The 25,320-nt window shown below is 42.4% G+C and overlaps 1 protein-coding gene across 10 annotated transcripts in view; it reads right to left on the bottom strand.

Moving 5' to 3' along the window:
- LOC108920055 (sodium channel protein type 2 subunit alpha-like) overlaps positions 1–18,091 on the bottom strand; it is a 41,159-nt gene extending 23,068 nt beyond the window's left edge. For 3 of the 10 annotated variants that reach the window (XR_001964973.2, XM_018728512.2, XM_018728518.2), the window contains exons 1-12: positions 17,807–18,091; positions 11,848–11,943; positions 8,582–8,898; positions 7,150–7,268; positions 6,873–6,962; positions 6,611–6,739; positions 5,590–5,681; positions 4,303–4,509; positions 3,473–3,536; positions 2,386–2,527; positions 1,573–1,779; positions 518–799 (exon numbers count right to left, since the gene is read on the bottom strand). Coding sequence is in view for 9 of the 10 variants with exons in the window: in XM_018728512.2 (XP_018584028.1) it covers positions 518–799; positions 1,573–1,779; positions 2,386–2,527; positions 3,473–3,536; positions 4,303–4,509; positions 5,590–5,681; positions 6,611–6,739; positions 6,873–6,962; positions 7,150–7,268; positions 8,582–8,845 (1,596 nt within the window). In the remaining variant the exon portion in view is untranslated. Of the gene's footprint in view, positions 1–517; positions 800–1,572; positions 1,780–2,385; positions 2,528–3,472; positions 3,537–4,302; positions 4,510–5,589; positions 5,682–5,788; positions 5,881–6,610; positions 6,740–6,872; positions 6,963–7,149; positions 7,269–8,581; positions 8,899–11,847; positions 11,944–15,729; positions 15,851–16,010; positions 16,100–17,806 lie in introns of those variants that run through there. The other 7 variants (XM_018728517.2, XM_018728521.2, XM_018728514.2 and 4 more) reach the window with 6 other exon arrangements.
- Positions 18,092–25,320: the final 7,229 nt, after the last annotated feature.

The following is a 25,320-nucleotide window of genomic DNA, read 5'->3' as shown; positions in this document are numbered from 1 at the left end:
GAAATGAGTGCTATGACGAAAACCCTCACCCACCAAACACATTTTACGTTTTAAACTGCTGCATTAAAATCTATCTCTTGTAATTTTTTGGGATCTTCATTTAACACAATACATGAGACATCTTATTAGAAACCTATTACTTTTTGCGTTACTGTTTGCAATGTTTGCCATTATTTTGTTAAATAATACAAATACCATTTTAGGAAACTGCAATGCTAAATAGCCCTAGAGCTGAATAACTGCTGTTATTTGTGACAACATGCACAAACTACTGTAACTTTCCTTATATCAGTTTGAGTCATTATTTAGCGTTTCATCATATTTTTTGTAAAAAGAAGAGAATGGGTGACTTTATAGGCTCAGGAGCCAGATATAATTGTCTTAAGTTTTCTCACTGTAAATGTACAGGGATCATATGCTTCATATTCAGATTTTCACCTTAGCATCAGTTTTCGCAGAAGAATTCAACTGTCATTGAACAAAGAAAATATATAGCAGTAGGACTGAGGACCCTTACCTGGTGTGGGGATGAGTGTCTCTTCTCATATGACAATCTGTTGCCATCAATGGAAAAGCGGAAGCCTGTTCTCTTGATGCTGTCCTCTGACTCAGACTTGTGAAACTTCTCGTTGTCTGCTCTGTCATCATCGCCCTCCTCCCGCTGTCTCCTCTTTTTGCGGCGGTTGCGCCTCTCCTTGGCACTCTTAGAACTGAGTTTGGATGCCTCGGATGAGGTCTCAGTAGGGCCCCCCTTTCCGCTGGACTCTCCGCTCTCAGTGGCGGCTGCTGCTGCAGCGGCCTGCCAACAAGCCAACACATGGTTACAGTCACTATGGCAACCCGGGGCCTAGTCTGCGCAAATGCAGCAAAGATACCTAAACCCAAATCTTTTTAGTTGGGGAGCTAAATCAGACAGGAAAATTTTTTGGTGACCAGAGTCGAGAAATAAAACTTGGACATGTTTCCTTTTTTTTTTTTTTTTAAAAAAAAATCATTTGTTTCATACAGCTTTGAATGAATGTAAATTTTATGCAGGCCTGATAAACACCCTTGAAAGGGAAGGACAGCTACATGTCTCACAGAATTTAATACCTAAATCTTAACAAAAACTATCGGTTATTTTAGCACGTATTTTCATTTCTTAGTCATTTTTTGGTTGCTCTCCACATTTTGAAATACATGTAAATCACGCAGATATTACAAAGAATGAAAAAGGACACAATTTGGAACATAAAAAGCGCAGAATAAAAAATAGTACTGTTTTAAAAACCATGGACTTCACTGTATGCCACAGGTAAAACTGAAAAATTTGGGGCAATGCTCAGATGGATTTCAGCTGCCCATTGTCACAAATAATGCTGATATAAAACCAAAACCATTCTGTTGTACTTATTGCACTGGAAAGGCCTCTCAGCCTACACTCGCATTTGCACTCTTTCCAGGCATTCATTGTTATCGTGGAGCTCTTTGACTGGATGGCAGAACTGTGTTTTTAGTGTCTCAGCCACCTAAAGGGTCACCTGAACCCTTAGGTAGATAGAAACCAATTCTTGTGGTCCAATGACAAAATACCTGTGCCTCCTCCTGCTGCCTCTTGAGCTGCTCCAGCATTGCCTGGAACTCCTCCTCCTTCTGCTGTGCCTCTTCCATTGTGGCCTGGTTCTGCTCATCGTACGCCATGGCCACCACAGCCAGGATCAGGTTCACCAGGTAGAAGGAGCCCAGGAAGATCACCAGCACAAAGAATATCATGTAGGTCTTCCCAGCAGCCCTCAGGGTCTGTGGATCAACAGAGCACAGCAACTTCAGAACACTGAGTGCCTAATGGATCACATACAGCACTTCACACAGGGTTACTAAATGTGATCATGAGCCTTCAGCTCTATCTTCAGTGCATTTCAAAGTGAAACTGCTCTGTTTCTCTTTAGCATGAAACATTATAGACTCTGACAGTGCCAACGTACACTGGCTATTATGAAATGCATACAAAAATGTTTAATCTTCCATGTAAACCAAGCATGTCCCACAGTAGCCATTACACTTGTTTAGCAGAGACATTCTATGTTATGCAGCAGAATTCAGTCTTTGAATTTTCTATGCTTTTCTATGCTATTCCAAAGCTTCATTGTACCTAGATTGTGTATACATTAACAAACTGTCAACAGTCTCTGTTGACTATGTCATTTTGTTTGAGTGTACAGAGCAAATAAGGAAAAAGTGCCCACCTCCTAAAACAATTAAAATACATTCAATCTAAACTGAATGTAAATAATACACATTTAACACACTTGTCCAAAATCAGTAATTAAATCTAGGCATTCTTTACAGTTTAAAGATTTTGCATTGGAAAAAATGCAGTAAAACAGGGATAAATTCAGAATGAACCTGTTGGTAGAGATTCTCCCAGAAATCTTGAGTCATCAGTCTAAAAAGTGACAGGAAAGCCCAGCTGAAGGTATCAAAACTGGTGTATCCATAGTCTGGGTTACGGCCAGCTTTCATGCAAAGGAACCCCTCTGGGCACTGCCTGCAACACATCCATTAAGACATTGTTACATAGCAGACAAAATGAATATGAATACAACGGGACTTTTATTCGTTCATACATAAATAGATGCATACGTACCTTTACATCTATACCCCCATTGTTTCACAAGCACTTGAATTACAAATTTTCAGAGACATGTTTTTCCGGTTCATTTATTTATCTTTAATTGTGTATTCTGCACAGTGTAATTAAAAAAAAAAAAAATCTGGTTTACTGTAAAACAAATGTGACCTGTGTTACAGTAATTTTGAATAAGATTTATTATAAATACAGCTTAAAGTTAATAAAAACTAATCCAAAAAAAGAGTTGAACTGTGATGGGCTACTATCATGCCCAGAAGGAACTCAAGATGTAACTTTGCACCCTATGTTTCCAGAATAGTCTCTGGGTCCCCACAACCCTACACGGGACAAGCAGCAATAATGTGCATGTGTATGTGTTTTCTATTTAATCATTTTAAATAAAAAAAATTGTTTAATAGTTGAAAAAGCCCTTATGCAGCTACGTGTGTGATGTATACTGGTTTATACAGTGGTATGTGACAAATTAATTATTATGCGTCTGCATCCAAATCTCTCTTTCTGTTGGTGTGATGCACTTTTTGTGTTGTTCTCAGAGATGTATGTCGCTTTGGAGAAAAGTGTCTACCAAAGGAAAAAATGAAATTTGATAGATGGAGTAGAAAATTTTTATTACAACAGGTAATGCTTCTGTCTCAGAGCATGTGCTGTTTGGGAGTAGGGTCAAACTCGGCTCTGTTTCGATACAATTTGTGTGGGTTTCTTCCGGTTGGTTCAGTTACTTCCCACAGTCCAAAGACACGTGTTTCAACCTAAATACTGAATATATATTGTCCATACTGTGTGAATATGTGCGTTTGTAACTACCTAAATTCTCTGCATAGGAAACGTGTTTAGTCTTACCCAGCATCAGATCCATTCCCGCAAAGAAGTGCGTCTCTTCGATTTGGTAAGAAATAGTAGTTACCTAGATGAGGAAAAAGTAAACAAAAATTTAAAACTGCTCACGATACTGCGCGAAAAAATAATTTAAAAGAAAATGTTAAAATTTATACAAAATATCCCAATTACACAGCACTGTTTGCTCTGTCAACTACAAAATTAGATAAAATACATGACAGGAACAATATCACACATGAGAAATAACTCGAACAGGCTAGTGGCAGCAGCCCGATATTCTTTATAGAAGCTCTCTGGGACACTATCTACATAGAATTGAATGTTACTGTGGGTTTAAGGGGAAGTTCCTCGCTTAGGGGTAATTCAAAATAGGGGTCAAACGGAAGTTTGACCCTGCACCTCCCTGGTCATGAGTGCACAGCCCAGAGTGGCAAGAGTGCTTGTGTCCAATTCATCTGCTCCAAGTCAGTGACTCACGGCTTCACTTTCGATGGATGCCCAAGGCCTACCCCCCATCTGCCATGCCAGCCTTCTCTCAGTCTCACCCCCCAATCCTGGAGCGATGACTCAGCGCGTGCTCTCTGCCTAAACACGCCACTTGTCTCAACGACAGACGGTCTTTGTTGCGATAATCTCCTGCCGCTCGCCGGTTTCCACCCGGTCTCCTCTTAGACACCCCTCTCAGCCATTTGTGTCATTTTGCATCATACTTTTTTCACGAGGACGGTGCCCGTTTTCTCGCTTCAGAGTAAACGCATGACTCAAAGGGTCTGAGGCAACTAACACGGCCCTTGTTAACCTCAAAAACCAGCTAAGGCAAAACAAGCACTTACTTTCATCGTTGACATACTCTGTCCAGTTGAATTGGGTCTGGTTGAAATTTGTCCCATTCCATGTCTTTACACATTTGTGCCTTAAATTACCCATAAAGAGCTGCAGCCCTATTAGTGCAAAGACACTCAGACAGAAGACGGTGAGAATCATGACGTCTGATAGCTTCTTCACTGACTGGATCAGGGCACCCACGATGGTCTTCAGGCCTGCAAGAGATAACAGATTCCCCTTCCTATTGTCTGAGGAGCTCCATGTTGTACGGGAAGAATGACATCTAAATGTCATGGATGTGCTGGCCGAAGGGGTACTGTAAGCCGATGGATTCGATATGTGTGTTAGAAAGGAACATCATAAACATGAGGTTTAAAAAAGAGCTGGCGCCCATTTAATTGTGAATTAAAGGTCTAAAGACAAGACCGTCGCACAACTGGATGGCATGTATACCATTTAATCAATAGCCCATGTTCAGTTTTCCACAATTAATATGTGAGCCATGTCAAGCGGTTCATCTTTTCTGATGCGCACCTCCAAGTAAATGTTCTTGTCTTCTGCTTATAACACATGTGTCTGGGCTGCTGAGGAGCTCTGAGAGGGCATGTTCAACAATCTGTGCTCAATTCATCTTCCAAATTCAGGCTCAAATGCAAAATCTGTGTTCTCGGTGGTGTGTTTTTCTCAATTTAATGCTGTTTTTTCTTACTCAGATCTTTAAAACAGAGATCCAAATAAAACGGATTTTTCACAATGTAACTCAGGAAGAGCATGTGTTATAAACCCACATAAAACCTTGGAGCAGAAAAGATGATAGTCAGTGACATAAGAGCATGCAGTGTGTATGAGTGTGTATCATGGTTTTGTTCACCACATGATACACCCTCACCAGCAAAACATCACAACCCCACTTCACTAGAGGAGGGTCGTTGAAGTTAGACAGTCAGGGGGCACTATAACAAGCACACAAAAAGGAAGGAAAGGAAAACTAGACATCACCACAAATGCAACCAAACAGGCTGGATTTTTGCAATGTCTCATGCAAAAAAAACGATCTACTCAACTCCCAAGGCTGCTCTAAGAAATAAATATAAAAGAAAACAAAATATCTAAAAGCAGGGAATCCTTTTCCATCGCAGTGGACTTGTTTAAGATTCCTGCTTTTACTGGCTGCTGCGCTCTATGAGAGGCAAACAATCAGGCCTAAAGGAAAGTGTAAGGTGAAGTGACCCTTTTTGATGGAGTGAACACCAGCCTTCAGCCTTTTAACCTATAACCTTTAACCTGGCTCTCACCTGGGATGACTGAAATAGTTTTCAGGGCTCGGAGAACCCTGAACGTTCTCAGTGCCGAGACATTGCCCAGGTCCACAAACTCTGTCACATATCTGTAATAGGGGAGGTCACACACAGACGCCATGACAGGACACCAAAGAGCAGTCGGAGGAAGCATCACACAAGGGCTATCTGACACCTAACAGCGAGCACTCCTTACCTGGGATTACTGAAATAGTTTTCAAAGCTCTCAGTACTCTGAAAGTGCGGAGAGCTGAGACATTGCCTAGGTTTACAAACTCTGTTACATACCTGCAGGATTAAATGCACAGTTACAACAGGACTAAACACAATGCTCAGGCTCCACACACATACGCGCTGGACTTCCTCATCCAGCTAGACACGACCTCTTGTGCTGCTATGTGTGTGCCGGGACATGAGACACGCGGGCGTCTGCGGCAACGCCACAACGCGCCACTTTCGGATTTGACCTGTACTCACATTTATCTTGTGCTAACAGGACAGGCTCAATCAAAAATGTTTTTCTATGAGTGAGACAGAGCTTGTTTTGGAGAAAAGGGTATACAGTGTATGGTATGTTCCTGCAATCCTATTTTAGTAATAAAGTTCCTATGGCACCTTGCGCTGATAGACAGAATAATGTAGAGACTGAGGCCACAGTCATGATGGTCTGAAACACCACCAAACACACGTTAAGACCATAAATACTTGGTGGACTTTTGTCTTTTTTCCTTTTCCCAGCTGTGGCTTTGAACGGCATAGACTTCATAGATTTAAGTGAAAGCAAACTAAACTCCAATCTTCAGTTTTACTCTGCCAGACAAGAAAAGGTAAAGTAACTATTTTTTGTTAGCATTACAGATTAATAGCGCAGGCGAGCACATACTAGTACAGTAAGGATAACAGCAGAAAATTGGTTTGGGGTTAAACAGTTTTCATGAGATTTTCTGGAGTAGTCAGTACTGTTACTGAATATGATATTAAAATTACACAAAGGGATTATTTAGAGTGCAACACTTACGCCATGAGGATAACACTGAAATCCAGCCAGTTCCATGGGTCTCGCAGGAAGGTAAACTTCCCCACACAGAAGCCTCTTGCAAGAATTTTTATGAGAGATTCAAATGTGTAAATTCCAGTGAATGTGTACCTTTTGTAAAGTAGAAAGCGTGAGGTTGTTATTTTATGTAAAAGAGCACCAGAACGCTCACATTCCATCAATAAATCAACAAAAAGCAACTCTCAAGATGGCAATATGCATAGGGAATGAAGCACTGACTTACTCTACATTCTTTGCCCAGTCCGGGGGGTTACTCAATGTCATAAACGCACAGTTGGTCAAGATAGTGCACATGATTACAAAGCTGAACAACGTGGAGGACATCGTCAAGGAAATCAAGAGACATATTAGTCATTAGAAAAATGCAGCAATACATTCTACATAATTAGACTACTAATTAACCTCAGATCTACAAGGTCAAGGTTGAAATCTTTAAAATCCCTTGAAAACACCATTGTCTCAAATTCCAGCATTAAGTTTTTCCATGTGTAAAAGGATATGAATGTACCAAAACCTTAATTGATAATCTCCTAATAGGGTTGAAGGGACTTAAGATGTACAAGGCAGGAGTGGCATTAAAGCGGAAGATTGCCTTCCCACGGTTCAATACTATAAAGGTCTGGAAGGGAGATGATAGGGTAAGAGAGAGAAAGATATCGGGATAAAACTACAAAGGAAACATCGCCCACAATAAATAAGTAAATAAATAAAAAAATAAAGAAATAAATCCAGAACAAAAATAACATCATTCTGATTCTTCATTTGTAGGACTCAAAACCTAAAAACTCACTGTAACTTTAAGTTGGCCAGCATTGTCTTCAGCAATGTATTTTTAACCACTTCATAATTAGAATCATCAGGGATTAAAAGACCTAGAGAATGGATAGATTTCCAACCAGATTGAATAAAGTTGTGAGTCCATCTGTAGTTGCTTACTGCGGTCAGAAATCTGGAACATGTGAGTCGTAAAAGTTCAACATTTACCCGTTTGGATTGCATGTACCGCACTGCCACTCAGAGATATACCTAAGTTCGAATTTTTTGTGAGATCAGGGCTTTACCCCATTTAACAGCTTATCAGAAGGTATTACAGTTTTTAAGCTAGCATGAGTGCATGGAATCTAGAATCATGAGATTAACCATGCTCCCTCAGTCTGTCGGCAGTATATTTTAAGAAGTGATCCCATGTCTGTTCTGTCACTGTGATAATGTCAACTTGCTAAACAGGCAACCTTCTGGTCTGCCCACATGACGTACAGTGATGCTCACAGCGGACTGCGGCATGCTTCAGCCTAAAAGGGAAGCACGTGAAGATCAGATGCAACGGCAAACACATCTGTCCCTGGGCCATGCAAACCACACCGCAGGATGCATAAGGACAGCTCCCCGTTATAGAGCTGATGAAGGGCGTGGGACAGAAAGAAACTCATCTGCATCCTCTCTTTATTGTGCTACGTGAACAAGGCTGACAGACTCAGATAGTTAGCTAAATAGATAGTGAACTGGGATGGCTCTCAAATGTGGGTATACTGTATTGTCCTAACCATCCAATGTCCTAAGCATCCAATCACCAAATTATCCAGAACACTAAAATGTACAGGTAATAATTATCCCCCTCCTCTGAGAGAGAAATCATAAGGATAGAATAATTTTTAAATAATTATTATTCAGCTCCTTTCAGATTAATTTGTGTTTGGGTTTATAGTCTATAAAAGGTTAGTAATCCTGATTTGATCAAACACAAGGTTATCAAGAAAGAATGTTCAACATCTATTCTAATATAAAAAGAAGATTTATGGTGCAGAACAGCAGCAGTGATGACTGACAGTGTGCCCAGTCAGCATAAGCTGCTTCTGAAAAGCGATGAACAGAGACTTATCCAGTCAAAAGTTGCTCCTGGTCAAAATGGATCCCGAGGCCCAAACGACTCACTTTCTCAGTGCTGTAATAAGGGTCCAGATCCTCCAAGGGAGTAGAAACCAGGCCAACTGGTATGTCCCCGTAAATAAAGGGCAGGGACTTCCCTGCCTCCAGGTCGCTGTTGGGCTTGGGGCCGTTTTCGTCGTCCTCATCGCGCCGCTCCGCTTTGGGCCTCTTGGCCTTCTCTTCAGCAATCCGCTTCTCGATGGCAATGAGAGACTCACGACAAAACGGGAGGAAGCTGTCTGGTCCTGGCGGTACAAGCAGCTGTGCCATCTTTTCATCCTGCACCTTCAGAATGAACGGTTAGCCTCCTGCATAAGAAAGTGCTAAAATAACAAAAGGGAAAATGGAAGACTATGTTAACAACCGACAACAGGTAACGAACCCTCGTATCTGCAGTGAACCTAGACTTCACATCCCACATGGCCCCTGCTGGCACACCAGCTTAAATTCTTCATTGAATCTATGGTCTTCTCCACACGTGGATCCGAACGAGCGAACCGGTTAAGATAATATTCCCTTACCATCTGTCTACCTGAGGCACGTCCAGAACAGTCACTGTCAAAGCTAACTGCTAAGTCTAATAAACATAAATATTCTCCCTGGCCTTTCAATTCCTTACTTTACATCAGAATCTGCACCGATTAGTAAATTCAATTCCTCGATCATTACAAGCCCAGCAACATAAGCACTTCCAAAATTGAGAACAACCTGAACTAATGCAGTGGCATTGCCATCTTCTCTATTTGCTCAGCATGCTGCCACAGTGCCCATTCACTCAGGCAATACTCATTCTTCAGCTTGATTTACCTCTTACCATGACACTTTCCCAGAAGCAACACTGACTTTTCAGCCTCATAAAAATCATTTGTTCCCACCAGTTCCTTTACATGCTGGCGAAAATCTGAGTCACTAAGCTGCCCCTAGGTAAAAATCTGTAACTTAATGCGCCCTCATATCAAATGACAAATTTACTGTAAAACTGAATCATGAATGAGCAACAATAAAATACACATATGAGAGAGGGAGAGAGCAATTCAAGACGACAGGCCAGGCAGGTACTGCAACTAAATGGCCAGAACTGCAGGAGTTCAATGAGGCAGAATAAGCCTGGCACAGTTATTGCACTATGAAAATACTGGATCTGGGATGAGTCAGTAGATTAGACTTGTAAAGTTGACCTATAGATTCTTCTGTGATACCTAGGCAGATGTCCAGGCAGTTGGTACCTGAGTGTCATCACCATTTTTTTATTGACAGTGCTGACTGGTCTTGTCCTCACCAGACGAGTCCCGACTGGTAAGAGAAGCAGGCGTAAGGGGACAGGTTGTTCTCAACAAGCACGGAAAGCCCTAAAGTAACCCACTGGCAGACTACAGTGGCCACAATTATCTGGAATATTGAAGAGTAAAACACCCCTCATATCACACAGAGCAATTGAGACTACTTCATACGTCATAATGTTGCCGTTTGATTTTTAGGCTAAAGAGAACCCAGAACAAAACAGAGTAAAACCTCATTGTACTCCCATGGCTGAAGAGAGACTAGGAGAGAGGCAAGTGTTTCAAAACAGCAAAATGATAAACAGATTGCAAGCACTGCTGAGCAACTTTTGGAGCAATACAACCTCAAAACGACAGAAGTGAATGATACAAGTTCATATTGGTCCGTTAGAAATAGCTCTGATGCATTTACAACTTTTTTTTTTTTTGTATTTTATCAGCTCAGGTATGCTTGGTAGTCAGTGCTGGTAAGCTGTTATATCCTCTGTTAAGGTCTTTTCTCATTTTGCTCTGGGAAATAGAAACTGTGAAACTGGAAATAATTTGCCAGATTATTTTCTCAGCATAATTTAAAGTACTTATTTCTTGTCCTCTTGATATCTCTCGAAAGCCTACTTACTTAAGCCATTTTCACATACCTTAAGGTGAAAGGTATACTTTCGGACCAATATTCCTAATAAATTGCGTAAAGTATCCCTCCATGGAGTGTTTTACCAAGCATATTCTTCTCCTTTTTACAGTGTGGACTTTATCTGCATCAGTGACAGTTAACATAAGGCCAACATGGTCTTTTGCAGTCATTACATAGCTGAATTGTTTGGTACCACTTCCATTTAGGCATCTTATGTTGACATACATGATATTTATGGCATCCAAGTCATAAGTATTTGTACATATTCATAAACATTTAGAAACTCAGCACGTGATGTCCAACACACTAGCTGATATTCAGACACCGTAGTGAAACCCAAAAAAGACAAATATCCTTCGTTCACTTTGCCAACATTCATTATCATTCATAAACATCCATAGCCAGTTATTTCAATTGACACAGATTGTAGGGAAAATATAAGAACATTATCTTTTTTATTTACACAATACTACCTGTCGTACCCGTGACGTCAGTTGTCATAAGTCACTATGGGTGTTTAGGAACAACTGTGAATGCAATTAAATAGTCCAGTGAATGATAATGAATAGTTACAAATGCCAGAAAATCACATCATAAGGTGTTATGTATGTCAATATAAAACCCCTGGAAAATAAAGTGTTACCAGTTGTGTGTATGTAGAATCCCAGCAGGACTCCATTCCACCTAGAATGACCATTCTAGTTTCCAGTAGCATGCACATTCGGACCGCATGCACTTGAAGAGCAGGGCACCATTCTGTCACATGCAGGTAGCAGCAACCATGGAGCACAGTGATACATGAGGAAGCTGGCCCTCCTATTCTGAATAATGGGGCACACTATCCAGAATGGGATCTCTCTAAGAGTTAGCAGAGGGTCGTCACATTTCTTCAGACAATTTACTTCAAAGACTTTTTTTTTTGCCATGTCCTTCATAATTCACATCTGAACATCTCTGTGAACCAGAATTATACACTGCAAACATTCTGACCAGAAAACGGTCATTGAGCGATGTCGTAAAATTACATAATTTCTCTTTAAAAGACAGGCCTCAGGGTCAATTCAATCTTGTGGTTCAGGAAGAAACTCAGAACAAAAGATGGATGAAATGGCATATATGTGCTTCTTCTTGTGGCTTGTATTAGGTTCTCATTTTTTATTTATACACGTATAATTTTTGTTTTTAATTAGTGCACCACATTCCACTATGAAAATGTATGAAATGCTGTATGGTTATAAAGAAACTCATTAAGCTTTTACAAAGCTTGTCATTGATCAAAATGGAATTTGGAAGCAACCCCCAACTTAGGATGTATTCAATGAAGTGCCAGGGTGTAGTCATGCCAGTTCCCTGGTACCAACCTTTGTCTACGCCCAAGGGCGGAGGCCCCTCCATTAACACAAGTTTTTTTGCCATCCATTTATTTTAGAAAGCTTCTACGAGAGCATAGGGTCAGGCTGGAAGACAAAAACACTGACACAATAATTCAGTTTTCTTGGCAACAATGCAACAATTTTAAGGTTTACTTTAAATGGGCACGCATGCCAGGTGCTAATAATTGTCTAACTGCTGGTACAAATCATATACACATGACAAAAGCTGCAAACTGTTGTCTGTTACAAAAATAAATCAAATAAAATTAACCTCTCACATTTGATCTCATTTAAAGGAATTTGTATGTCGTCTGTAAGAGAAACGGACCTTACGATAATTTTGAAGTATTAACAAACAAAAACAATTTCTTCCACATGTGATGTTTGTATTTTGAAGCTGTTTGTATATAGAACACACAAATAAAACTGATTCAAATGCTTTGCTTGTTTACTTTGTTTAACATAGTACTTACTATGACTGGAAAATAATCTAAAGCTGAATTTATGAGGCCACAGACACTGCTGGCAAAGAACTAGATGCAGGTATATGCATGTTTGCTGCACTATTTATATTTGTAAGTTATAGATAACTGAACAAGGAAAACACATATTCTCTGCAGAAAAAAAAAAAATCAAAAAAGGATTTCTAATCAAAGTGATGAAAAAATAAACAACGAAGAATAAATATTTAAACAACCAAAGCTTTATTAAAAGCATCCATCCCCAAACATAGCAAAGAGCCCATGAGCTGTCTTTCCAGCTTGGATCATCAACTGTTTCATTGTCATTTCACTTTAGTTAAGAATGGGTCTTGGCTCATATAACGCTGGACAAAACTGTGGTCCTCTGCCACTGGTACATGTAAGTTCCGCTACAAAATGAACCGGCAACGTGTACCAAAACCAAATTAATGGGGTTTAACACATGTACATCAGTGATAATAAAGTTTCCAGTTATATCTGATAGTTCTACTAGGGTTTGATAGGTATTCCTGTTCAGCGTTTGTATGGGTCTTTTATATAAATATGTTATATATCAATCAAAGCAAGATCAGTGTTAATTTTTTTTTTTTTTGCTTCTGTAAACAAATTACAGGAGAGATTTTGCATAACTATGGGTAGCTGCAATTTTTAGCCATATTTCAACAAAAATGAAACTGTTTTGGTTATTGAAGTATAGTCACTGCGAGCGCTTGGCAACTATGAAGACGACAGCCAGCGAGGCCAAAATAAACAGTGGAAGGCCAGGGTGCTGAGTCCCCTTGCACTTGTTCTCACACACCAAGCGTGATGGAGAGGGTGACCAGTGCTTTATCTGTCTGCACACACACAGTTCATTAGTCATCCATAGCTTTCGTGACAGCGAGGCCATTTTAATTGCACCCAGATATATGTGGCACTCCCTGAACATAATGACGAAATTCAGTCTGGTTACTGCAAATGGGAGCTGCTGACAGTGCAAGGCTCTCCCGGTCACTGGCTATAAATGGAATGACATTTTATTCTCGGCCTCTTCATAATTGGCCAAGGCGCTTGAACCCTTTGTTATGAAAAATGAAGCAAGTAGACTCCTGTTCTAACTCAAAACAAAAGTGAGAGAAGGGCCTTGACATGAGGAAACCGTATCATACAAAAGAACACAAAAAAACACTGATTTGGCATTAACCACAACATACTGTTTAAGTGCATCTGTACAGTGTGGTTATTTAACACTGGATTGTCCTTTTCTCTACCACGCCTTTCTTTCTACCTTAATTCTATCCCACAGACCCACCTTGCTCCCTCTGGAGACACAGAGAGCAACAAAAACAAGCCCCTCCCAAAAACCCAGGTGTGTAGTTGCTTCAGCCCTCTATTGTTTTACTCCTATCCATCTGAAACCACCCGTGCTTCTATTTACTACACACAATTGTTCCTTTGTAAAGATCCAGCAGCATCAGAGCCATTCCAATATATGTCAGGAGAGTCTAAGATTACTGGATAAACAGCAGATGGAAACTTATTTAAGGTCTAAAGTTTTACTGAAAATTTGTACACATCTATAGAGAAAAAGTCGGCATATTCTGAATTATAGCATCAAGACGTGCATTTCCTAGTGCATCGTTAATAATTTAGTGTGAATACTGAAGATTACAAATAAAATTAAGTTCAGTTAACGTATGACTGTTTCACAAATATATGTGGAGTAGAGATACGGGAAGCCCTTGAAGCCCCTGGCACAGCAGTTCCTTGGGTCCTGATTCACAGCAATAAACACACCACACTGCCCAGGTAAAGCAGCAACTGCCCAGACCACGTGTGACACTCACATCTTACTAAATGCATGCCTCATCTGCTGCTTTTCTCCTATAAATGTCATGCCCTTTTGTTTACAAGTCAGATGTTTTCAGGAGACTTAAACAGCGTACTTGAAAATGAAACGGGCCTCCTCTCTTTCACAAAAAAAGCTCGTTCATTTAGTTTCAAAAGACTTATTATTACACCTGTAATGTGGGATTCGATAACAAAAACACTGCCCAATATAGACAAATTAATCTCAGAGTATCAACACAATGGCAACTACGGCAACGATGAACATACCATACGAGTTATTAGAAAATAACCGCGCTCATTCAATAGCTGCATGAAGCAGCGGTAAGAATGGTTTACAGAAAAGTAAATACACACAGCTGTCGAATACATTTATTTATTTATTTACTTACTTACTTACTTATTTATTTATTTCTGACAGTCTCACCAGCCAAGCGCCGAGTTGTTCCCTGTCAATGTGTGGGCGGGGGCGAGTGCCGCTGTCCGCGGTGCTGAAGCACTGCCTCCATAAGGGACGTGTGCGTTTCGTTACCATTTCCAATAAATCAACAAACTCTCACGCAAGCATAAAGGAACTTAGTCTTGGGAAAAAGCGATGTATGAGCTGAATCACACGGCCAATAATGCGCGGAAGCCTCTGACCTGCTGTAAAAGGAGGCAGGGATCTGCGTGCTCTTCTGTTGGACCCTAACGGGGCTCAGGGCCGAACCTCAGCTACAAATGAGACCCTCTCTAAAAAGATTCAGATGTCAACAGGCTCAGTTCCCACAGCTGACCTAAAGACCCCCCCCCCCCACTTCCCAAAGCAAGACTGCTTTTCCGTATTTTTACATATTGGGCGCAACCCCCAACAGGATAACGGGATGATTAAATAATCACTACATTTGTATTAACGAAAAACAGACACACATCCCAGAACCACGAAGGATCAGGTGGCTGAGCTGAGCTTTAGCTGCTGGTACCAGAAACTTCCAGCACGTTCTAGTAAGCCCGACATCTACGTTAATAAAAATCTATCCTCCCGTCTTTCTTTTTTAACCAAAAGGGTGTCGTGTCCAAAACATCTGCAGATACTGCTTTAAGGCTAAGCGTGCTATAAAATGAAGCAGACAGCCGTAATCCGCGGGTGGGGTTGGGGGGGGGGGGGGGGTGGCCGTGCTTTTAAAAGCTGTTGCAATTGTTGCATGTCGGATGCATTACTTCTCCTGCTGCTGGTATTTCTGCTACAATTTCAGGCGAACGGAAAAGGGAGCGAAAAGCGAATAGAGGCAGAGAAGCAGGACGTTCTGCTGCTACTGTCTCCATCCATCCATCCATCGTCCATCATCACCGTTGTCCAAGCTGTCGCATTTACAGTGAGCCGCCGTCAAGCACTATTTCACTCCTCTGGCTATTATTACAATTAGCATCACCGTCACGTCATTGCCACGGCATCGTTTTCGGCCCCTGCGCTTAAAACACACGCAACACTGAAAAATGTCATCATTAAATAATGCATGTCGTCCGCAAGAAGATTTTCAGAATCGCACTTCGCACTTCTGATGACTCTATATATACACACCTGTAAGCTGTAAGAGCCAGTGCAGGTATAGACCGTGCGAATTACATCCGTTCTGTTTGAAGACATTCGCCTGAGAGCAGCAGTGAGCGCGAGCTCCATTCGAGGATGAACGCACATGATGATGAAGGTGTAAAGAAAATGTCTGTGGAACAGACTGTACCACCGCGCAACTTGGAAAGGAGGCGCAAATCGCCGACGTTTGCATCGGTAACGAGAAATAGTCGCCTCAAAAGGATCACGCACGAGACCGGGTAAAAAAGGGTAAAATGTGAAAACGGTACCTTGTCCCTGAAAGATGTTTGACGGGCAAAAGGAGCAGCGGCTGTCGCCATACTGAGCGTTGCTTTTATTTCCAGAAACAAGCGGGCTTCGAATGCTTCCTCAGCTGCGACATCTCCACCCTGCCGCGCGAGGGTCCCGAAGGATGAAGCGCCCTGCCCATCCACACCTAGCGGGACCCCGCGAGCCCCTCCTCACATCCCCCCCGCGTGGCAGCAGCACCGCGCGACCCAACGCACCCACCCACGGCACGACGAGCGCATCCCATCCCGTGTCCAGCAGCCACCCGCCTTTGGTTCGCAGGATTATCATTTTTCACAGGAATGACCAAATCGGTCCCCACGTGAAAGAGAATAAAATGATTCCATGAAAGGGATTCGCCAAAAAACAAAACAGATTAAGTGTAAATATGAGGGTGTTGAGGGAGCGAGTAGGAAACGCACGTTCGCTAGGCGGTATTTATACTGTATACTGGAGTAAATGTCAACATCGGTTCCATCTCAAGACTTTTGTAGGATATGAAAGCATTGAGGAGGGTCTTTCCAAAGGACAGGCCAGCTGGAGGGTCTCACCCGTTGCCACTCCTATAGTCATCCGAACGTCACTCTTACAGCATCAGTACCCTGCCCATTGATGTCATGTCATATACCTGTTCTTAATGTACTTTTTGATTCATATTAATGTATGGACTCCAATCTCTTCATCTCAATGGCAGCATGCTGCATTTACGAAACTACACATACACGTAACCTTACCAGTCGACCGATTTTCTAAAGCAATGGCATCATCTCCTTTGCAATGAAGCCATATGAATTGGCTGTAGTAATGTGACAGCTCGAGCCCGCCGTCGAAAGCTTATTTAATGGAGCGAAGATGTCAGCTTCCTACAAATGAGAAATTCCCAGCTGCGGGACTGGGGAAGGGAGTGGGGAGGTCGTCTCCATGCATCATCCACCAAATGAAGAGAAATGCAGTGGGAAACGGTGTAGAGAGATCCTACATGTATGCACAGCACACGCAGGTACACGCACATCACCAGTTGAGCCCTTCCTCCGTGATAAATGTGCACCATGTATGCGCGCTGTTTTCTGCTCTCTACAATATGAAGGATGTACGACAGTGATGGCCATAACCTGGGTGATATGAGTGATCTGACTGACAGCACACTACGGCAGTTGTCCACGTATTATTGTATATCATAATCATGTAAAAGAAATGAAATCGGTTTCGTCTGAACACAAAATAAGAGGTAATGTGGGAAGGCTTGCCAATGAATAATAAAGGAGAAAAAGAAAAGACGGCAGTTGACGCCTATTTCAGTGTCCAAGTGTCTCATTAGTGACGCGGCCATAGATTTAAGTTGTAAGCTGCTTATGATATACCTGTCCTTGTTGTAATTATCCAGTAAAAGCCTGCATCTGTCTTTTATAACCGGTTTCTGAATGTCTCATCTGCTAATCCCGCTCAGAAAGCAAATGCCATATTATATCCGATGAGGGTAATTCCAGTCAGCCTAATAATAAATGTTTATTGGAATCCGAATGTGCCTCCCTGGATGCCTTCAAAATAGTGGCAAAACGACCGCATCATTTTAGTGCACCTCTCGGGGTGCATTTTTCACACGATGTACTGGGGAAATCAAAATTAGACGGTTGATCGTGCCAACGGTGTCTTTACACAGAAATCTTTTCTCGGCAGTGCAATACAAATTGAGGAGAAACCAACGAAATGCGCCATTTCAAAGCTTTCCCTTCACCTCCTCCAGCGCTTCGAGGTCCACATTTTGCTCTGTACTCACCATGATGAGCAGGCGAGGCAGGTGGGGGATCTATGAGCGCCTGGTAGATCCCATCATGTCTGCTCTTCGTGTCGCTGTGACTCTCTCTCTCTCTCTCTCTCTCTCTCTCTCTCTCAGCCTTTTCTCCTCCTGCTCTCACCGACGGATGGATCGTCGATGTGTTGGAGCAGCAGATACAGAGAGAGGCTCTTTCTCGTCGGATGAATAAGTCCCAGACAGATATGAGTGTACAAACAAACCCAGCGGATAGGAGTCAGTGGTTCATCTCGGGGCTGAAGGACGCCCTCCTCCTCCTCCTCCTCCTCCTCTCAGGGATTCACGCCTCTCTTCCACAAGTCAGGAAGGATGGGGCGGGGGGGGGGGGGGGGCACTGCGTGATCCACATTTAAACCGGGAATGATCGCGAATGCGCACGAAGGTGGATCACCTGAGAAAGGTCTCTCTGAGAGATACTCTCACTATCACACGCACTGACTCACGCGCGCCCCGTTTCGCTCGTGGCGCGAGCAGGAGTCCGCACCTCCACGCGCACCGCAAGGTCGACGGAGGCGCGAAGAAAGCCGCAATTCCGCACAAAGGGGGTCGCGCTTCCTTCAGCGGCCGTCAGCTGCACTTATCCGTCCGCAGACAAACTAGCCATCATCGCTTGGCAAAATATCTTTATTGTTTCGTTCCTTCTAGCGCTTCATGTTTTTTTTTTTTTTTTTTAAAAAATTCGTTTTATAGTATTCCTGAGTAACGCATGCTGAAATAAAACCGATTGCACTCTAAAAAGTTCTGTCATGTGCTTCGCTTACGTCGCCTTTTTTCCCCAAAGGTAAATAATAAGATTGAAACGTCAGTGTCGCCAAACGCTGTAGTGTAACACTGTGCGCGAGGACAATAGGAAGAGGACGTTGCATTAAGAAACTACCCCAAAAATCCACAGAAGCGCAGAAAAACTGGCGGGCGACGCCCCCTAGTGGCGCGTGCGCGGTACACGTGGACTCGAGGCTGTGCGGGGTGCTCAGATCCGCTGCGGCTCGCGACGGCGCGCGTAAGGCGGTACAGTCAGACATGAGTGCAGAGAGTGATGCGAAATGATAACCTGGGCAGCTTGTGGGTGACAATTAGCAATAGGTGCTGGTCAGAAAACACATTCCTGCTCAGCTCCCCTCACTCTGCAGTTTCCCTCCTTCAACAACATTTATTTGTAATTTTTTTTGGGGGGGGGGATGACAATAAATTACATTGTGATTGTTTGACACATAAAATAAGGAGGACTCCCTCACCACATCTTTGCTAGCTCTGTTTAAACTGTGCAAGACACTCCTCGCTTTATACCTTGCGGGAGTGGGATTCAAACCGAGATCCTTCGGATCACAAGGCAACAGTTGTAAAAAAACTATTCCTCTTGGGCTGGGTGATACTGCTTTTCTCATCTGCAAAATCAATGCTCAAAACTTTGTTTTCTAAAGAATCGTTAAAAAAAAAAAAAAACAGTTGCATTAAATGGTGTGCATGTACAGGAAGGTATTTAATTTGACTTTACTTTGCAGTAGCAATGAGTCCCTCCTCTTCCCTGTAAGAATTTGTGTTGGAAAGCAGTGCCTATAGGACGAACCATGGTATTAGTAAGACCTCGTTGCTGTAGTGCTGCGGGGGTGGGGCTCCACAAGGTCTATCTCCTACTGCTGTCCTGGGAATCTTTCCTTCCCTTTTCTCTCTTTCCTTCAGTGTCATGAAGCGCACGGCCTTGTTAATGACTGACTGAGGTCCAGTTTCTTGGTAAAGCGTACCATGACATCTTCCTCGTTGAATAACCTTCCATACTCATTTTTTTCCGGTAAACAAAAGCTTATTTATTGTTTCAGTTCAGATCGTTTAATCAGCTGATGCCTTTTTTTTTTTTCAAAGAAACATAATGTTAAACTATACTTGCAATAATTTACTCATGTATACAGCTGGGTACTTTTTACTGGAGCAATTCAGGGTTAGTACCTCATTCAAGGGTACAGCAGGAAATGGGATTCAAATGCAGCTCTGCTGAGTAGAAGGAAACAGCTCTAACCACCACACCATTGGCTGTTGCTACAGCCAGAAGAGCAGACAGAAGAGCAGAACGTGTGTTTGAATTAAAAATCTTTATTTTGGACTGAGGCTCGACTCAGTGTAATGGCAATGGCTTCATAGCGGGAAAGTCGCTCTCCTGTTCTTGAGGGAGTTGGCATGATGAATATCAGCACTTCCTCTAACATCTATCACACTTCCTAAATGGCTAAAGGTATTTATCTATCTGCAGTCTATTAATCTGTATTTATTCTAATATGTCTGTGTCGACCCATCAGCTTTGCTTTCACTGTATCGATCCGAAGTCCGATTTTCCCCGTGGTGATATTTAACCAGTTTGTCTTCAGTTTCATTCATATCCATGAGCTTAAAAATAAACAGTAATCATGTGCACATCCAATTTGTTCTAAAGAGGTTCTTAAGTGTCCACCTGATTACTAGTCTTTGGAATCGTAATGACTAAGAGCGGGAAATTGTAGGATAGGAAGTATGCAGGCTCTTTGATACCTCCGTGTCGCACAATGCACAGTTATTAATACTGAAAAAAGTGTATAAAAGTGCCTTTATTAAAAGCACTTCTTTGAACGCCCGCCTGGACTGACCCATGGCCCACCAGTCACAGCGTGACATTCTCTGAGCTTCTGATTAAACTCTTCCCCGGACGGTCTCTTTTACTGGCGGAGTGTGTGTTTAGGCCCGATATGGCCATTTAGCTGGTGTGTATGTGTGTATATGTGTGTGTCTCTGTTCTGACCCACTTCTTTGAATCATTGGCCCTACTCTGATGCTCACTGCACTTCCCAGGGCACGGCGGAATACAGTGCAACGCGCCGTCTGAAAGCCAACTGGAGTGCGTGCACTTGTGTGTGCAGGTGTGTGAGTGAGTGGGCACCTCCGGGACGATGAAATACGCAACAGTCGACTGTGCGCCGACCCTGAACGTTTTTACACACGCTCCCAAAATAGGATACATGCACGGAGCAGGAGCGTTCCAGACTTCTTGGTGTGCACAAAAACAATTTTTGTTCTCTCTTTTCGAAACCCTTTCCTATGAACTTACATACCGTCTCAAAGCCTTCAGAAATTCTATATGCGCTATATGAGAGACATGCCGGTATTTACATATATGCAAAGTAGTCATGACTAAAAACACTGGCACCTTTACACTTTCTGCAGATAAATCAGTCTACCCTAAAAATACATGTCCATGCCTACATTTTCATTTTAAGTGCAGTTGTTTTCAATTCAATGCATTACTTGAATTAGCAGAAAATACATGTAATATTTGTTTGGATATTCTGAGAATTTTGAGCAGCGGGTGTGCATATGGCATTGCTTCAAAGTGGAGTTTTCTTAAGAGGTCCAATTATTAAACATTCTGCAGAGCTTCATAAGACCGAGAGGCTTCAGTGGCAGCGGATGCACGGTTATATAACCTCTGTTCAGTGACCTCGGACAGTGCCGTCATTGTCCTCCTGGAGGGTCAGGCATTGATTATTTCTCTCACAGCGTCCACTAGCTTGCCCTTCAGTTGCTCTTCATTCACTCAGGATCCCTTGAGGTTTATGAGATGTCCTTTAAGCGTCCCTAGGTCATTCTGACAAGCGCTTTGCTGTTTTCACATGGAGCCGTTTCATCGAGTGCCAGCTCCACTGTGCAGTTTCTGTAGTTGGAGAAACTGGTCCTTGTGTCATCTCAGTACAGTTTTGTGTTTGTCTTTCGTTACTATGAGGCCATGGGCTTCTTGGCGCCAACGAAAAGAGAAAATCACGCTTCCGTGCAAAATAGAGGGAAGCAATGATCGCGAGTCCTTTCATAATGCTGGCCTCTCTGATCAGAAATAAAAACTCTGATAAAATTTTGACCCATTACTGTACTTCTTGATCTTTGTCTTCTTCATCCTTCATCAGCCGTCTCCAGATTTACAGGCTCTTGGCCTCTGCGCTCTCAAACTCGGTCGGAGTGCCACGCTTCATCTGATCACATTACAGAGGCTGCAGCACAAGGCATCAGTGATTGTCTGTGGAAAAGGAGGAGAACGCAGTAGGTGCAAGGTGCTCTTTCACCTGGCCACAGGACGCAGTGCAGTTCTTGGTTCCATCACTAAATCTCCCTGTGTTTTGTGTCCTTTATTGATTTTTTTTTTTTTTTTTTTTTAAATGAATTGAATGAAACAGAAGGGTGTGCTGGAAACCAAACATCCGAGGCGCCCTCCCTTTCCCATGAGCTAATGTCGCATCCTTTTCTCACTGCCGCAAGTGAAATCTATTTAATGGGTAAATCAGACAAATGCAAATGAATCTGGATCTTGCAACTAATCTATGTTGTCATAGTGAAGTATGAGCTACAACTTTGCATTTCTCCTGTTTCTACACTCATTTTAAAAAGTTTTGTTTTTTTGCCCACACCAGAAATTAAAGTTTACTGCCTGCTGCACAGTGGGGTGCAGTGGGTTTTGCCAGGGCCTGCTCTCTGGTGGGTCTGGGGTTCAAGTCCTGCTTGGGGTGCCTTGCGATGGAATAGCATCCCATCCTGGGTGTGTCCCCTCCAGCCCCGTGCACTGTGTTGCTGGGTTAGGCTCCGGCTTGCCGCGACTCTGTTTGGGACAAGCAGCTTCAGACAATGTCTGTGTGTGTCTGCTGCACAGCTTCTCCTTACACCTGATTGCAGTATTTCGGGCTCATGCTTTCATGTCTCATTATTTTAATCTGTTAACAACTACTGTTTCTATGCTGGAGATTAATTATTCCGAAGACTAATTCAGTACAACTATTCCTGAAAAAGGTAGGCGCGCATATTGTAAACACTACGAGGTACATCAGAATGTACTGGGACTGACAAAGTGATGCGAAGCTGAGTCTCGAGCAGAGCCGGTACTCGTGCTGTTGCTAAGCAATAAGAGCACCTATCCTCAGCAACTCCCAGAGTGAGCCACACTCCCACCGTTTCTCTTAAGATACGTTCTAAGTTCTACACCTGGTCACAGGCATCTGCTGGGGGTGCAAGGAAAAGAGCAGCACCAGACTGGTACAGCCATGACAATTACTGTAGCAGTTGTACAGGCAGTCAAAAATAAACGAGACAACAGTTATGATAATGTGATCATATGATCACACGATCATAGATCATTATGATCATCATCATTTAGCTTCTTGCATCTCGTGAGCTGAAAATTTCCTCACAGTGGTGTTGCTCGTGAAGGGTCCACCTCGGTGCACACATGTGTAACTAGGGTTGTAAGGAGGACAGCCACACGCCACTGTGTTCGGCACACGTGTAGCACGGACAGAAGATATCCACGTCGGGCAGGTAGATGATCATGGCCACGGCCACACATACGCTCTGCTACTTGAGGTACGGGAGTGGGAACACAACCAAAAATAGTTAATCTGCACACCAGAAGTGTGTGTGTGTGTGTGAGATGGCGCTGTGTCAACGCTGTCCCTGGGGTTTGAAAGACTGCCTTTGAAGTATCATCCCATAATGGAAAAATGTTTTTCTCGGGTCAAAGGGCAATAGTCCTATTTCTTTATCCTGGCTCTACCGTCGTCCTGCCTCAAGTTTTAATAAAGCGCATTGGGAATGAAAACCACAGCCATTGCTACGGAACGCCATCCCCTCAGTATAGCTCTTCAACTTATTCTCCAAAGGTGTCCACATTAGTCTCTCATGATAATGAATTAATAATTACCCCTAATATTCTGAAAAGATGAATTAAACAAAGGGAGAATTAAATGTAATATTATAACATATAATAAATAGTTAAAAATGGATGCAGTAGCTGGTACCATGTTAAATAAAATAACCCCAGGTGTCTTATCTCTCGTTACATTAAAACAGGCCTCTATTTTGAATATTGTTTAAGAAAATTACGGTTAAGTTCATAACTTGGATAACAGATTGATTAAAGACTGTAGCTTTATTCGACCTGAGCAAAGTTCTTAAACCTGTACAACCAGTACATCCGACCACATTGTTAACCAAAACTCTGCCTTAACAAGCATTACACGAACACTTCCAGTGTGAATCCGTCACGCACACAGCTTAAAGACTTTGGATTTTGACGATTTTCACCGATTTGGACAGTAGTGTGCAATTTATATGTAGTTAACAGACAGATGTATTACTGCTGTGTTCATACCACTGAGGGTCTCTGGAGTCCTGCATTAATCATAACCTCAGTGTTCCAGATATGACCCTCAGAAAGCTTACAAAAAAACATAAAAAAGCCCGGTGCTGTGTTTATGTGCTTTGTGTGTGTAGCCTGTTCATTCTCACAGTTCCGTGTGAAGTTAGTGTTACAGTGAACGGTACCCTTAGTTGTACTGTAACTGGAGCTGTACCTTTGAAAATATATATACTGCACTGTCAATATATGTGGGGGGCGTGGTGGCGCAGTGGGTTGGACCGGATCCTGCTCTTCCGTGGGTCTGGGGTTCGAGTCCCGCTTGGGGTGCCTTGCGATGGACTGGCGTCCCGTCCTGGGTGTGTCCCCTCCCCCTCCGGCCTTACGCCCTGTGTTGCCGGGTAGGCTCCGGTTCCCCGTGACCCCGTATGGGACAAGCAGTTCTGAAAGTGTGTGTGTGTGTGTGTCAATACATGTAAATAAATGGTGGCCCTTGCGCTCAACGTGCAACCTATATCATTTAATCAATGAATTTTGTTGATACGAGCACACTCCTGTCAATAATGCTGGAGTGTTTTCAGTGCTATGTCCGCTTTCAGGTATTATTCTAGGGTAGCTTGTTCCAAACTCGAACTATTCTGAAAGGATTGACATGATGTCATATTTCAGAAGCTCATAAAATGTTTCAGGTAAATTTAAACAAGGTAATTAAAACTACGGTGTTTTTCATGCGTAACATTATGATGCACATTTATGCCACAAGATGCCGCCATAACACACATGTATTTATTTATTTATTTATTTTTTTATTTATTTGAGAATACTGCATATGCAAAATAATAAAAATTTCGTAAATTTTAATGAACAGTCTAAGGGTAATATATTAGGAGAATAAGGATTCACCTGTAAGGAACAGCAGACAGGTAAACACATGGAGGAGATTCACATCCGTAGGTAAATAATATGTAATTAATTAAATCAAATTATCAGATTGTAAGAGTGATGAGCTGACTGACTGAGTGCAGATTTCTCTGGAGGAGAACTGCGTGTGTGTGTGTGTGTCTTTGGGAATTCAATTTTTTTTTTTCAGTTTTTCCACAAAACTGGAGGGGAAAAAGTAAATACAGTGTGTTAATGTTGGAGAGGTGAAAAAGAGCGGAACAAAGTCGACTTTATGAAAGACTCATGAATGTTGCCGTTTTCTCAGTCCAGCGTAGCGCAGTATAGTGAAGGGTACAGTACAGTGAACAGCAGAGTAAAAAATGGGTGCAGTACAGTACAGTTAATAACGGGGCAGTAAACAGTAGCTGCAGTAAACAGTATGGTAAACAGTAAACTT

The sequence above is a fragment of the Scleropages formosus genome, chromosome 14, assembly GCF_900964775.1.
Source record: "Scleropages formosus chromosome 14, fSclFor1.1, whole genome shotgun sequence".
Classification (NCBI taxonomy): domain Eukaryota; kingdom Metazoa; phylum Chordata; class Actinopteri; order Osteoglossiformes; family Osteoglossidae; genus Scleropages; species Scleropages formosus.
This window is presented reverse-complemented; position numbering and strand designations above follow the sequence as displayed.